General features: G+C 40.3%; 1 protein-coding gene across 2 annotated transcripts in view; it reads left to right on the forward strand.

Moving 5' to 3' along the window:
* Positions 1-16,739, forward strand: part of gripap1 (GRIP1 associated protein 1) — a 126,984-nt gene that overhangs the window by 12,564 nt on the left and 97,681 nt on the right. The window contains exons 9-16 of one of the 2 annotated variants that reach the window (XM_062999233.1): positions 3,218-3,288; positions 3,410-3,457; positions 3,569-3,600; positions 7,208-7,255; positions 7,393-7,492; positions 9,851-9,928; positions 13,616-13,708; positions 14,529-14,663. In XM_062999233.1, coding sequence (XP_062855303.1) covers positions 3,218-3,288; positions 3,410-3,457; positions 3,569-3,600; positions 7,208-7,255; positions 7,393-7,492; positions 9,851-9,928; positions 13,616-13,708; positions 14,529-14,663 — 605 coding nt within the window. The remainder of the gene's footprint in view (positions 1-3,217; positions 3,289-3,409; positions 3,458-3,568; positions 3,601-7,207; positions 7,256-7,392; positions 7,493-9,850; positions 9,929-13,615; positions 13,709-14,528; positions 14,664-16,739) is intronic. The other variant, XM_062999234.1, reaches the window with a different exon arrangement.

Consider the following 16,739-nt stretch of genomic DNA (forward strand, 5'->3'; position numbering starts at 1 on the left):
TCAGTGTATATTTCACACTACACGACCGATCGGCGATAGGGGGTTTCACACAACACGACCTATCACCACTGGAATCACAGGCGAGCTTCTCTGCTCTCACAAATATCGTTTTGTTACGAAAACGGGTTGTTGTGTAGTGAGTTGGAGGTTAATAAATATTTTTGCAATGCAACGTTGGTGTTTTGTAGAGAACGATAAGGTCAGAAATACTGTAAAACTTGTGTATAACACCTGTGTATTATGATATAAACTATATTAAGCCCCTGTACAGCCTTTTACACTCCTCCCCTGCATTTCTTCTCACGCTGTATCTTGCGTTCTCATTGGCTGTTCGACATAGCACTCATTGCCAGTCGGGAAACACCCATTCAGATATCTGACATGCTAGATATCTCGATCCGGTCGCTGAGTTGTTGGGTAGTTCACACTTTTGATCGCCGAGCGAACGCCGAGTTGCTCCCGAGCCGGCAAATCTAGCACAGACCAGTCGGCAAGCGAAAATCAGGGCACAAATTGTGTAGTGTGAACCAGAGCCGTAGATAGAGAGAGTTGCGACACTCCTTGATCTCGCCGCTACGCGGTCACGTGGTTCATGTAACCCTCAATAGTTCCAAACAAACCCGGCGCTGTCATGTTCTCAAATGGGACAGGCAGCAGTAAATGAAATATTAAACGGCAAATAATAAACATTTGTACAATTTCTGGGTATTTTCAACTGCGTTTACATTTACTGCATCTGCTTTAATGTCAATTTGGTATATAAAGTGGAAGATTGATGTTTATAATGACTTGTTAATAGGTCGTTCTTGTTAACACACAGTACATTATAATAGCATACATTACATAATGCGATATCATTAAGTAGTAGAGACAATATACAGTATAGACATTAAAGTTTTTTATGTTTTGTTTTTTGCATAAACTAATCTCCCTTCACTTTCCTGAGGATTCATAATAATAATCATTTTGGCTAAACACTAAGTCATGTGCTGGATTCATAAGGTTTACCTGCACTGAATGAACAGATTGATAAACACATTACCGTACCAAAAACATTATAGTGCAGGTACATGAAAAAGCATTCATTCATCTCTTATTTCATGAGTGATTAATAATTGATTCCTACATGTAATACATTAATGAATTCATTATGAATATGCACTAGTTCATTTTGTCTAATGTAAGTGGTGGACAAGGTACACAAACCATTTAGTTGAGTTAAAGTAGAGATATCCAAGGTAACATATTACTCCAGTAAAAGTAGTAGTAAAAGTAAAAATACTCTTTACCTCCACTAAAGTACTAAACTAAATTTACCTTCAAATGTACTTAAGTATGAAAGTAAAAGTATAATGATTTATTGTGGTTCTAATGTTTTATGATCATTTCTGTAACAAGACTCTTGATTAATCAACTCATTTTAGGTGAAAAGACTCGTGTGTCATTAATTAAACTTAACTGACTAAGCTAAATTGGGTTATACCTATTAATTAAGATAAACATGTAACATTTAGTGCTGAGCAAATGCTAAACAATAACAGTATTAAGTATATTAATGACATTAAATTCATAATTTTTTTAAAACAAAGCAACATACAGCTAAAAATGTTTGATAAGTAGTGGAAATGAATGGGGCTCTATGGGTTGTTTGGAACTATACAGAGCTCCACAACCCGGAAGCTGCGCAGAAAAAATGTCCCGCCCCCTTTCCAACGGTTCCCTATGGGAGTGTCGCCACTCTGTTCTCTCTACCGCTCTGGTGTGAACTAGGCATTAGGTGTTTATTTTAAAAAATCCTTTAAAGCAAAATATAACAGGCAAATCTGACCTAATCACAGCATTCTGATATTCAGTATAACAGCATGCTGATATTCAGTATAACTGTCATCTTTCCTTATCTGACACCAAACCACTAATATCTCTCTACATTAAAAACATGTGGCGAATAGAATGGAACGCACAAAGTAAACATAAACTTCATGAAATATGTCCTGACATTTTCCACCAACTAAAAACACAACCAGAGAAACCATTTGATCAGGTGGTCTATACCAGATGCCGCATTGGCCACATTAATTTGTTGTAAGGTTGGACTATCCCCCACTCTGTGATTCCTGCAGAATACCTCTTTTCTTTAAACCCGTACTACTGAATGTACTCACAGGAACAACAATCTCTTATAATACCAAACAATATGACCAAAATCTTTAACCAAGCCAATATGAAAACAATCCTTCATTTCTTGAAAGAAATTGGTATATAATAACAACATAAGAACAGCCCTTAATGATAGACTGACATGAGAATTATCTACCCCTCCTGTCGTGAATTAACCATGGTGTAAGTATGGCGTAAAACAACTACATAAATAAATTACTTAAGAATAACATTCAAGGCCGCTCTGCAACCAGAGCTGGATTTCGAAAGTGCGACGTTTCGAATCCAGCTCTGCCTTCAGCCGGTCGAAGGCTGGGCGGCTATATGAACAACGATTGGCCTGTTGTTCAGGTGGGGGGGCGGGATTGGGGACCGGAGGGGGTGGGTCTCTCTCTGTCAGAATGCGATTACGATCTCTGCCGGCTGATTAAGAGGCGCCTACACAGGAGATGAGGGAGGGTGCCCTTAGGGTGTGTCTCTCCGCATGCAGCGCTAGGTGGCGCCAAACTCATCAATGTGTGGGTGGCAAAGATGCATCCGGCTGCTGCCAGTGTTTCGGGGGGGATGTTGGTTAGCTTCGATCTCCTCTGTCAGGGCAGGGTTCGGCATAGACAGAGAGGAAGCACGATGCAAAATTGGACAATTGGATGCGCTAAAAGGGGGGAGAAAAAGGGGTAAAAATATATATTTTAAAAAATTAATAAGAATAACATTCAACCTGTAGCCTGTTTGGCCAGACTTTGAAGAACACTGTGAATGCAGATACACTGTACAGATTACACTAATACATTTAATACAGTACAATTAAATTCTATCTGTTTATTTGTAATATTTTTCCACTTTTATCTTCGCCTATATGCACTTTGTATTTAAACTAACGTTACCTGGTAGTGTTATATAATTCATATGCCTTTTGTAGCCTACTGTGTTTTGTTTTCAAAGCTAAATTGTTAAAAGAAGTAGGAAAGCTTAAGAAAGGTATACGGTTCGCTTGAGGTGTTTCTCCAGTTGCGTTCTCCTTTTCACTTTGATTTTGTGTATGTGCATCTGTCACTCGCAGAAGTGGAGCTGAAGCTTCAGACAGAGATGGAGGAGAAGCGGTTACTAAAAGAGCAGCTTCAAGCCCTGGAGGTAAACGCTCTAAATAAACTCTCAATTTCTAAGTATCACATCTACAGAGTGCAGTGGACGATGCAGCATGTGTTAACATATGAGTGGAGCTGATAAGCATGTACCTTTGATTGCTTTCCAGGTATCCAAGCAAACTGAATATACCAAATTCCAGGAGGAGAGTGCTAAGGTAAGTGTGGGATTTTGGATTAAAAAAAGTGTAATCATTTTTTTATTTTTATTTTGGTCATTCTGATAGTCATTATGACTAACTGTAAATGTGTAACTTTTTTTTTTTTAGCTTACTGAGAAACTAAGGAAGAAACAGGAAAGGTAAGAACTGTGCGCTGCTCTAGATTCTCTAGTTCACAGCTATTCCTGAAAAGTGTGCAGTAAAGATTTACTAAGATTTTTATGTGTACAAAAGAATGGTCTAGGGCAGGGGTGTCAAACTCACGGCCCGCGGGCCAGATTCGGGAGGTTTAACGACTGTACGATAGTTGTGATGGCTCGAGTCGTTACAGAGACGCAGTTATAATTTAACGGAACTCCTGCGCCTTTAAGAGACAACCGTGACATCGTAGTCATGGCAACTAACTTTAACCTTCGCTAAGAAGCCATGTGACTTTTACGGCAAAGAGAACGCGAAGTGGCGTAGTCAGTAATGTAAACAATAATAAATAAATACAAATAATTATCTTTCAGTATAATACCAAAGCATCGTCTGTAAGTAGTGGCGTTCATATTCTCAGTTGTTAGTAAATGTTTAGTGAGTATATCACAGCGTTTTTGTTACAAATTTACCGTAATTAAATACAATTGTTACCGTTACTATAGCAATTAGTTACTTTACACAAAATTTTAACTCGTTAGTAGGGCTGTCGCGCTAACCGCAATTTTGAAATATCGCGGTATAGACCAGCCAACCGCAGGGCATGCTGGACAACCGCAACACTGCGATATTCACGTTTTTTCTTTCTTTCTTCTCCTTTTTTTTATTGTTGCAGGTCCATCTTGTTTTATACGCTTACATTCGTGCGTAATAAATGTTAAATAAATTCATAATGAAAATGAGCTAGGAGCGACATTTTCCTGCAACCTGTTCTCATGCGTTGCTGCTGAGTGTCAGGCTTTGTGTTTTAAAATGTAAACAATCGCAACAGGAATTATAGGCAAGTTTATTAATGATTAAATTGAGTTCACACTCAATAAATACTTGTAATTTAGACTATATTCAAACAGCCTTGGTGTACTAAAACACTTAATGACGGTTAATATGGCATTGCAGCCTGCAGATTCTCTCTTGCTGGCTTGCTGGAATGATTTAAATGTATTTTTTCGTTGAATAAAAATGTATTGAAACGAATAATAACTTGAAATGTAGTATATATTGTTATGTTAATTATATCTACTAAATAGATGGTTAATAGTGGCGCGATAACCAGGCTAGACTTTCTCTGATCTCTAAAGTCGCATGCAGGTTCAGTACATCTACAGTGTATTAATGCAACGAGCACCATCAGAGAGAGTTTTAGTACCGAGGGGAACATCGCTACCCCACTCAGATCCAGGTGAACATGTTGGTTCGTCTAGCGCGCATGATAACGCAGGTTTAAACTCTTACAGACTTTATTCTTTATTCTATTTTTTTACCATATTTTGATTAGATGTGCATTTAAAATATTTAGCCTAAACACTTTTTTTTTGTTTCACGGTGTATATCTAACCTAGGCTAGAAGCTAATTTAAACCTTTTTTTAATAGAGAAAAGACGCGCATCCCTGCTCTGTTCTGTATTTAACAATAGCCTAAACACGCATTTCATTGGTCTTAAAGCCGTCTCATCTTTGTCATTATAAAGCAATAATATATCGAATCATAGCCTAACAATAAAGCTTGTTTATATAGCTCTAAAATCCAGATCAATTAAGTAATTTTCAAAAACAAAAAAAAAATGGCGATATAACCGCATACCGCGATATTGAGACAGGCTGAATACCGCAAGGGGAAATTCTGTCACCGCGACAGCCCTACTCGTTAGCGCTATTTTACGTTTGGTTAAATCTCATAATGTACCAGATGTAACACTTGACTACAGCTGTGTGCCTTTACTGTATTAAGTTCTTTATTGTTTGTATTGTTTGTATTTTTACTTCATTCTGGTGCACACAGTGTATCACACAGCTGGCGAGCAAATAAACCGACTGTATTCTGAAGAAAGCTGTCTGTCTGTCTGTCTGTCTAGCTGGGAAAGGGGGATAAACTATTAGTGAGGGCAGAATGATTGTCTTAAAAATACACTGTAAAATCCTAAACAAACTGCATCTTTCAAAATGCATGCTGATTTTGTGACCTGCAAAGTGACACAGCCCACCAGTAGATGATGTTACACATATTTACACATGATCCTAAAATGTACAAGAAGAGAAGTAAGAAAATTAAGCAGAAGGAGGAAATTTAATGAAAGTGAAAACAAGTTTGTGCTTCAGGAAGAGAAACCGGTGCGTCTCTTGTGTTATGAGGCCGTGTCTGTGGTAAAGTAGGACAATATAAATGCAGAATTCGGCCTCCAAGAAAAACAACAGACTGCAATCACAGCAGGATACGTTACAATCGGCCCTTTGAGGGCCACCATAATACTGATGTGGCCCTCGGTGAAAATGAGTTTGACACCCCTGGTCTAGGGGGTTTGGGTATTTATTCTACACCCATTCATGTGTACATACGTCACCGTACTGCTAAGGCAAAACAAGTATTTAAGTGCTTTTGTTTTTGTTGATGATGTGTTTGACATTAAGGACTTGAACTGATGAATCTTGTGCAGCCAGTAACTACCTGTCCTGTCATGAATGTAACCAAAGTGTGTAAAACATGACATTAAAATCCTAATAAAATGAATAAGAATACTCATGCTGGTTGAAGAGGCCTGCAGGCTGGCACATGCCCGACAAGTGTGAATCTTTACACCAGCCAGTAACAAATCACTACGGAGGGCTTCAGCACCAGGCTCCTCTCTTCTTTGTACCCCAACATTTATGCCTGTGCCTCGACCCCCAGCAGGAGTCAGCTTCAATTAAAAAAAAATAAAATAAATAAAAAAAACCCTTATGTAATCGGACGTTTCTTAGACACTTAGGCCTATTGTGTCTGCTAGCCAGGCCGGTAGCACCGACGTCAACGCCAAGTCTCAAATGAATAGGAATAAAGGACATGACTGGACATCCGAGCACTGGAAATTCCCTGTAGTGATAAATCACAGTTTAGTCTAACTGGTGAATCTGGGTTTGCTGAATGCTAGGAGAATGCCTAGTGCCAAATGGTACTGTTGGTACAAAAAGAATAATATTATGGTGTCTTTGGAACAGGTCTCTTTTGTAGTGCCACTATTCAAGGGTGATGAAGAAACGATATTCCAAATTCAACGTGGAAAAACTTTCCTGGGCTGCACAGAACCCTGACCTCAAATTAAAATGTAGTCTGAGAGCCAATTTTCAACCTAGGTGCCTGATCTCACTAATGTTCTTGTGGCTAAATGGGCTTGAATTATTGCCGCCATGTTTCCAAATCTAGGTCGAAGGCTTACGGCAGCAAAGAAGGAACAAGTAGTTATTTTTTTCATTTACATAGTGACTTAACACTAGGGAATGCTGGCAGCGCTGTTCTCTGCCAGCTCTATTGTTAGCACAGTGAACTGCTTTTAATGTGACCTGTGTATTCAAACATGTCACATTCTTTTTACATCGTTTTATGTTCGTCCGCAGGTGTAGATCTAAACACTTGGTAGATTTTTGAATGAGCTTTCAGTCATTTGCTCGGTCAGTGTGAGCTGCTGCTGCTCTGCTGCCTTTTAGCCACCACTGGGCCTTCACTTCACTCTATATTACCTCTGCCATATATCCTCGGTGCTTTAGTATTAAACTTTCTTTACGATCATCTTACAGCTTCATGCGGCTCCAGGGTGAGAAAGAGGCTCTCTATAACGACAGCAGGTGCGCATTAAACTACAGTCCTTTTATCAGCTAGTTTAGCACCTTCTTATTAATACCATCAGGTTGGAAAATATTGAAAATATGTTCACCAGATTAGACATTTATTAAAGGCTTTGCATTTGTGTGATTTACTCCAGGACTAAAATAGAAGAGATACAGCAGCGCAAAGAGGAGGATCTGAAGTCTATAAACCTGCGTGTTCAGAGACTGCAGGCTGATTTAATGACTGCTAACCAGGTAAGACATGTTAAAGGTTAATGTTCTTGCCTAGGCGCTGGTGGCACTTGAACCACTGCATTACTTGCTGGGTTATAACTGCCCTTTTTTCATTTGCATTAACTGCTTTATCCTGGTGTTCCACCATGAACCACTGGGCGCAAGACAAATGTAACCTGTACAGGGTGCCAATCTATCGAGCGGGCCTTGCCTGGCTACCTACAGTGGTGTTAAAAAAAAATAGCAGTCCAACACCATTAACTTGATAAATAAAAGTTTTTAGTAGAAATGCTATTTCTACATAGCAAAAAATTTACTTGAAAGTGTAGTAGAGTATTGAAAACAAAACAAACCCAACAATTAGGACATGCATGCCGCTCATTCTGAGTAATCGAAGCATTGATTTAAAGGGGGTTGTTCAAAATAATAGCAGTGAGGAGTTCAATTGGTGAAGTCATTCATTCTGCAGAAGAACGGGTGTCAATTTTGGCCCTTATTTGAGGTAGGAGGGGGGCAAATGTTGCACAGGTTGGTCATAGCACATTTTCTTCTGAAATACTGGGTAAAATGGGTTGTTCCAGACATTGTTCTGATGAACAGCGTACTTTGATTAAAAAGTTGATTTTAGAGGGAAAAAACATACAGAGAAGTGCAGCAAATTATATATAGCCTGCTCAGCTAAAATTATCTCAAATGCCTTAAAGTGACAACCAAAACCTGAAAGATGCAGAAGGAAGCGTGGAACTACTGTTTGAATGGATCAAAGAATAGCCAAAATGGCAAAGGCTCAGCTAGTGATCACCTCCAGAAAGATCAAGGAACATCTGAAGTTCCCAGTGAGTACAGATGATGATTAAGTGAAGCCAATTTACCAGCAAGAACTCCTTGCAAAGTCCTGTTGTTAAGAAAAAGACGTCCTGAATGGGTTCAAATTTCCCAAAGAACACATTGACTGGTCCAAAGAGAAATGGCTCAACATTTTGTGGACTGGTGAAAGCAAAATTGTTCTTTTTGGGTCAAGTGGCCATAGACAGTATGTCAGACGACCCTCGAGCACTGAATTTAAGCCAAAGTTCACTGTGAAGACAGTAAAGCATGGTGGTACAAAACTGATATGGGGATGTTTCTCATACCATGGTGTTACGTCTATTTATCACATACGAGGGATCATGGATCAGTTTAAATATATCAGAATACTTGAGGAGATCATGTTGCCCTATGTAGAAGAAGAAATGTCCTTAAAATGGGTGTTTCAACATGACAATGACCCAAAACATCTTGATTACAGACAAACAAGATTGAGGTAATAGAGTGGCCAGCACAATCCCCTGACTTCAATCTCATAGAGAACTTGTGGGCTGAAATCTGAAACGTGTTTTTTTGAGGCAAAACCCAAAATTGCAGAAGAACTGTGGAATGTCGTCTAATCATACTGGACTGGATACCTGTTCAGAGGTGCCAGAAGTTGGTCGACTCCATGCAACACAGATCTCGGAAACAATTTGTTATGCCACTAAATATTAGTTCAGTAATTTAAAGTAAAGTGAAACCTCAAACTTTTTCAGTTTATAGATCATTGTTTTGAGTTTTTATAGAAAAATGCTGGCACTGCTATTTTTTTGAACAGCCTAATATTCATTTTTCTTAACTTTCTGTAAAGGATTAACACAAACTGGCTAAATGTTGTTAATGTTTTGATTTAGAATTAAAAGTGTAGTATTTTCAGTGCATTTGCATTTATGGAAATAAAAGTTATTATAATGATTTTGTCCTTTATTCACTTTTTTAAAATCACTGCTATTTTTTTGAACACTACTGTATATGACCCGACATAGCCAATCATGTCTGTGTAGATGCCCAGCACCACTACCCTAATAATAACAACAACAAAATTCGTCATTTCTAGATATTAATTAGATTTTAAGCATCATTGTGGTGCTGCAGGATCTGTGGTACCTGGGCTCAATTCTTTCTTCTGGTTCTCACCCCCAAAACAGTGTAGTAGGTGGGTTAGTTGATTGAATTTTATTTGCATATTATTATTATTATCATCTAGCCCACTACTGCTGTGATCCAGGGTTCGAGTCCCCAGGGGTGCTATCGGCCGGTCGGGTGTCTACAAACGGAGCCAATTGGCTGTGGGGGTTGAATGCCTAAGGCCCCGTGATGGATACTTTCCAGGGTGTGTTACTGCATTGCGCCAAGTGCTTTTTGGGAAACCAGACCCTTCACGACCCTGACCAGGATAAAGAATGGAGCAATTAATGGCGCAGTTAGTGAATCCTGCGATGTTGGATATCTTTATTCAAGACTGAAGTGTGTTGCTTGTGTAACCTTGTGTGTGTAATCTTAATGTGTGTGATTTTTCTCCTCACCCAGAATGTTGCAGAGCTGAAGGAGCAGTTGCAGAGCAAGCAGAAAGAGCACGAGGTGGCACTCCATGCACTTAAAGATCAGGTAAAAATCCCCTCTCTGAAAATCACTATTTTACAGACAAGGAGGCTTGTCTGTACATTGTTAACATGCTCAGTGTGCTTCACAGCAAGGCTCTTTCTGTCTCTGGGTTTGGCTTTGTTTAAATTCAGTGCAGAGATTTAACATTTTGGTGTCTGGGTTTGAAGAAAGGATTGTCTGATTTAAACTAACAGAACATATTTTATCATCAAATCCCTGCAGATCCAGTCGGTTCTTTTTCCTCCTACAGGGAAATATCTTATAAAAGAGATTTGTGGAACAGGGATAGAGTTGTGTGTCCGTGTTCTGGATATTCCTGTATATATCTGATTTATCTAGGTGCGCAGGACCAGAACCACTTAATTATGACTTCCAGAGGTCACAGATAACTGAATATAAAAGTAAAATGTAAATAGAAACATGCTTTACTTGCATACCAGAACGATTCTGTGGGGGTCAACACTTGGTACATAATGATGTAGTTTTAAATACAAATATATATGTTTTATTGAGGGTTTTTATTGTTTGAATTAGTTTAAGTTGCAGGTTAAATTTTTTTCCAAACATGGTTAATAAGTAGTATAAACTTTGGCAGCAGTTCTAATGCTGACTGGATTGGTCTCGTCACTTCACCAAAAGGGTGGCTTTTTTTCTTAAATCTATGCCAAGAAAACTGTATTTTCTGTTTATGTTGCATATATATAGTGAGACGGTCACACCATTCGACTTTTTTTTGGATTTTCTAATACTAATAATTATTGATTAGTGGTGTCATGTAATGGAAGTATTGTATTGATAAATAATGCAATATTTATATTTAATCGGGAAGCACTGGACACAAGACAGGAACACGCTTGCCATGGTGTCAGTCCATCACAAGGATTCACACACTCCTCCACCAACTCCACCAAACATAGCCAGTCATGACCCAGCCAGCCAATAGTACCACTGGCATTCAAACCTGCAGCTTAACATTGGTATGGATATACGGAATATATGGAAAATAATGCATTTGGAATAGAGTTGGGCGATATTGCCGATTTTCATACCGTCATACCGTCTTCAAAAAATACCGAGGTATACGGTATTACCGCGTAGGCGCGTAGGGAGAGGGGGCGTGTCTGTCTGTTAGTGATGGACCGTTCGCGAACGATCCGATTCTCTTGAACGGCTCTTTGAAATGAACTAAAGGAACCCGAGTCGTGCCTCTGGGAGCTGTTATATAGGGTGTGTTCGAAAAGCTAGGGAGCTCTTTACATACATTTTTATTTTTTAATGACTGATTAATTCCGTCTACTGATGCGAAGCGGAGTGGGTGAAATACAGCCGATTAGAACTGCGCAGTTATCACGGGGAGCAACACACACACACACACACACACACACACACACACACACACAGATAAAGAGAGCGCTAGTAGTATTATGACAAATAATTGAGAAGAAACTCGTTTAATTATGTTAAATCTGATTGGTTCATGGCGTGTATGTTTTAAAGCAGAAACAAACACAGGCACAAACACATCTCTGCACAAGAGAGGATTTTTATGAAACTTAATGCAATGCAACCAGTCTGTCTCGTTCCTGTAGTTTCCTTTTAAAATAAATCTTTTTTCTCATTGAAGTGTTGTTTGAATTATGCCTACATTTAAGGCAAGGTAGCAAAATGTTCATGATCGTTCATCATTGATATTAATATCGGGACTGTCTTATACTAAGCTAACAGTTAGCATTTTGCCATTCAAACCGATGGGATGGGATAGCACAGTGCGCAAGCATGTCAACTCACAAGCTCGATTTTGCAAATAAAAACACATGTGCAAGTTTATACAAGTTCAATAATCATCAATAATCATTTATTTACGTTTGAAAATAATTCCGTTTCTCCGCACCGTCAGCCATGTTTTAAGCCAAGGACACTTCCGATGCTCACTCGTTCTTGAAATGTTAAGATACCGAACTACAGCTTATTAAGGCATCTAAGGTTTCAAACAGCGTCCTTCTCGGGAGCGCGCATAGGATGACGTAAAACGCGTCTACGTAGAGCGCGCACTAGTTTTTGTGTTATCACCTCAGTGAGCACCTCCACAACCAATCAGTGAGCTGCAACCGCCTACCCCTCCCACCCCTCCCTTACTGTGGATGCGCGAATGTCCTAAAGTCTCAGTTTTTAAGGTAAACCCGAAGCAGAAATTTGGCGCTTCACATTTTTTTTTAAATACCGTCACCATTTTTAAATACCGCGTCATACCGCCCAACCCTAATTTGGAAACACAAATCTGATATTATGGTATTGGCTCATATACATTTGAGAAATATCATTCAAACCCCTGTAAAAATATGAAATGTGTCAAACAGTTCACCGATGAGCCAAAACATTAGGACTGCTCCAGAAAAATGCTTCTAAAAGTGCCTATTTTGTAGCAAGGGAGCGCACAGAAAGCCGTGTTGAATACCAACTGACAGAGGTCCAAGAGAGAACAAACCACAAACCACTGACATATTGTTGGGTGGCCAAGACGTATTAATCCAAAAGACATGAAGGGCTTTGACGTCTGGTTTGAACCAACAGAATAGTTCTTAAGCTCAAATTGTAGATCATTTTACTTATGTTAAAGAGGTGAATGTGTCACAAAACAAAGCACATCAAACCCTTCTTTGTATGGGGCTGCAAAGTCAAAGGTCAGTCTTAAATGCCCATGCTAACTCCAGTCCACTGTGAAAATTCATACAGTTGGCAGCTAAGATGCACACAGAGCTCCCCTGTTATCGGCAGCATTTTGAGGCATCTAAGAACCTAACCTTCTATTCAGGAATGTGCAAAGGATGATGTAAAATGTCTTTGTAGGGAGCTCATTAAATTTTGAGACAGGCCACTTAAGTCTGTCTGTGATATTATTGCCTGGCCAGTGAGTGAGATTGTAGGTGTGTATTGTTTGGCCCAAATTTAGGTTTTTCTAATAATTGCTGACAAGCCTCACAAATGAGTGTGAATCCTTTTAAAAATACATCCATTAGACATAGGATGAAGCCCTTGGTGCGATCTTGCATCCTTCAACTGGTCGAGTTTTTAGTTAAGCACTGAACAGCCTACCTGTTTAAATAAGGCTTTAATAAAGGACTGTGCTAAGCATCACCCGAATAGAGATTAGTCAGGGATATTGCCGTAGGGGCCTGCTGTTCCCTTCGGAAGGTTTCTCTGTGCCTGTCTGCCTGCTTAAGTACCTGTCGTGGGTGCTGTAACTGACAGTTTGCTGCTCTGTATGGGCACAAATGTCAATTTAGCTCTTACTTGTCATAGCAGCTATGAGAGATTAAATAGGAGACTGGGTCGCTTTGCCTGCTTTTATCTCTGCTCTTGCTTGTATCTGTTTAAATTTCTCTACTGGCATGCTTTTTTTTTGACATGGAGTTTCTGGTTCTGTCTGTGTTTTCTACATTATATTTGTCACTTTTTTTTAGGATTTCATTTTTTTCCTTCATTTTCTTTCGATGGACATTTCTCTCTTTTTCTTTTACTCTTCCTTACTCCGTCTATCACCTTACTCAGATGTCCCCTTTGGCCTCCAACGTCTTCATTTCCCTGCAGTCTGCCAGCTTTAAATATCTTAACTGTGTCCTCTCAATTCCTTTTTTGTCTCTTTGTCTTTGCTTTCTTTTTTCCTACGTGTGCTGTTTGGCGGAGCTACAGGTAGCGTGTCAAAGTGCGGTCAGTCAGGAGCAGGTGGAGAGCATGCTGAGTGAGAATGAGGCTCTCAGGACTAACCTAGCCGCCCTAGAACAGGTACAACTTGTAGTGTACCATCTATAGTCCGTTATCCACTGCCATCCATTGCCATACTTTGTCATCCATTGCCATCCATTATCTTATTTTTTTTTCTCATGTAAAGGAATGAAGACACTCAGATTTGATTGAAATACCAAATACGTTGAATGACCAAAAATATGTGGGCGCTCTAGGGGTGACTGCTCCATATTGTTGCCCATGGTTTTGAAATAAAATGTTAAACAAGCTAATAGACAGATGTACAGAAGTTTTTTTCAACCAATTTTCCTCCCAATCTAGTCGTTTCCGATTGCATTACGCTTCTTCTGTACTGATGTTGACCTCCACTCTGACTGAGGAGAGCCGTGACTAACACACGCCCCCTCCGACGCGTGTGCAGTAGCCGATTGCATCCTTTTACCTGCACGAGGCGAGTTCATATGTGGATCAGCTTTGCGTACGGACAGACACACCCTGATCCTCATTATCCTTCGTCTCTGTGCAGGCACCATCGATCAGCCAGCAGAGGTCAGAATCGCGTCAGAGATGCGAACCGACAAGTTAGAGCTCTGGTGTGCTAGCGTGTTTTACCGCTGCGTCACCCGAGTGCCCTTAGTGGAGGTTTACAACTTGCATTAATCTAAGAGTACGAATGGATCCTGTTTTGTCATTTGTCTGAAGTTCTTCTGCTTCTGTTTTTCCTAAATGCCTTCTTTGCTTTTCTTCCACTCATTAAGCCACATTTCATCATTTTATACAAGTGGAAAAATGCTATGTTTTTTTGTTGCAGGCATTAATATAATATTCATGAGATCTCACATCTCTGTGTGTGTCACAGATCCAGACAACAAAAACTCAGGAGCTGAACCTGTTGAGGGAGCAGAGCATGGCGCTTAACGTGGAGCTGCAGCAGAGACGCACAGAGCAGGAGAGTTTATTGGCACAGAAAGATGACCTCAACTCCCAGTTACAGGTCTGTACTTGGTTAAAATTTAAGCACCAAGCAGCCACACTGTGTATTGTGCTCACTGTGTAATTTAAAAACAAGGTTACCTTATACTAATGTACAAACGCTATTATCAAGTAAAAACAAGCATGAATCTTTCCTAAAAATAAAATACTGGATTTAGATTTGGCCTTTTTTCCACCTCTAAGATTGTGCTCCGGTTTCCTCCCACAGTCCAAAGACATACAGGTGAGGTGAATTGGAGACACTAAATTGTCCATGACTGTTCGATATAACCTTGTGAACTGATGAACCTTGTGTAATGAGTAAATACCGTTCCTGTCATGAATGTAACCAAAGTGTAAAACATGACGTTAAAATCCTAATAAACAAACAAACGATTACAGGCTGGGCATTTACACAGACATGGTTGGCTTTGTCTGAGGTAGGATGGCCAAAGCGCTGCAGTGGATTGGCGCCCTGCCTGGGGTATTCCAGCCTTGCCCTCAGTGTTTCAAACCCGCTGTGAAACACTGTGGGTCAGTGGTGTGCTAGCATGTTGTTCCACAATCCTACATTTTTATTAATTGCTTAATATTGTAAATTATCATCACATCACATTTTTTATCAACCTATTAAAACCTACACTAGAATGGACAGTCGAGTAAACCAAACCATCCTTACAAGATGCCGAATCGGACATTCTGTGTTAGAGTACACCCCTAAGAGACTACACCCCTAAATGTCCAAATTGAGCACTGCTTGTCATTTTCCCTCCAAAATGTCATGTGACTCGTTAGTGTTACTAGGTCTCAGGTGTGCATAGGTAACAGGTGTGTTCAATTTAGTAGTACAGCTCTCACACTCTCTCATACTGGTCACTGAAAGTTCCAACATGGCACCTCATGGCAAAGAACTCTCTGAGGATCAACACCCTGAAACTGAGCTGCAGCACAGTGGCCAAGATCATCCAGTGTTTTAAAAGAGCAGGGTCCACTCAGAACAGACCTCGCGTTGGTCGTCCAAAGAAGCTGAGTGCACGTGCTCAGCGTCACATCCAACTGCTGTCTTTGAAAGATAGGCGCAGGAGTGCTGTCAGCATTGCTGCAGAGATTGAAAAGGTGGGGGGTCAGCCTGTCAGTGCTCAGACCATACGCCGCACACTACATCAAATTGGTCTGCATGGCTGTCACCCCAGAAGGAAGCCTCTTCTGAAGTCTCTACACAAGAAAGCCCGCAAACAGTTTGCTGAAGACATGTCAACAAAGGACATGGATTACTGGAACCATGTCCTATGGTCTGATGAGACCAAGATTAATTTGTTTGGTTCAGATGGTCTCAAGCATGTGTGGCGGCAATCATTTGAGGAGTACAAAGATAAGTGTGTCATGCCTACAGTCAAGCATGGTGGTGGGAATGCCATGGTCTGGGGCTGCATGAGTGCAGCAGGTGTTGGGGAGTTACATTTCATTGAGGGACACATGAACTCCAATATGTACTGTGAAATACTGAAGCAGAGCATGATCCCCTCCCTCCGGAAACTGGGTCGCAGGACAGTGTTCCAGCATGATAATGACCCCAAACACACCTCTAAGACGACCACTGCTTTATTGAAGAGGCTGAGGGTAAAGGTGATGGACTGGCCAAGCATGTCTCCAGACCTAAACCCAATAGAACATCTTTGGGGCATCCTCAAGCGGAAGGTGGAGGAGCGCAAAGTCTCGAATATCCGCCAGCTCCGTGATGTCGTCATGGAGGAGTGGAAAAGCATTCCAGTGGCAACCTGTGAAGCTCTGGTAAACTCCATGCCCAGGAGAGTTAAGGCAGTTCTGGGAAATAATGGTGGCCACACAAAATATTGACACTTCAGGAACTTTCACTAAGGGGTGTACTCACTTTTGTTGCCGGTGGTTTAGACATTAATGGCTGTATATTGAGTTATTTTGAGGGAAGAATAAATTTACACTGTTATATAAGCTGCACACAGACTACTTTTCATTGTGTCAAAGTGTCATTTTGTCAGTGTTGTCCCATGAAAAGATCAACTCAAATATCTGCAGAAATGTGAGGGGTGTACTCACATGTACTGTACATACTATGTAC

Source organism: Trichomycterus rosablanca, chromosome 7 (assembly GCF_030014385.1).
Source record: "Trichomycterus rosablanca isolate fTriRos1 chromosome 7, fTriRos1.hap1, whole genome shotgun sequence".
NCBI lineage: Eukaryota > Metazoa > Chordata > Actinopteri > Siluriformes > Trichomycteridae > Trichomycterus > Trichomycterus rosablanca.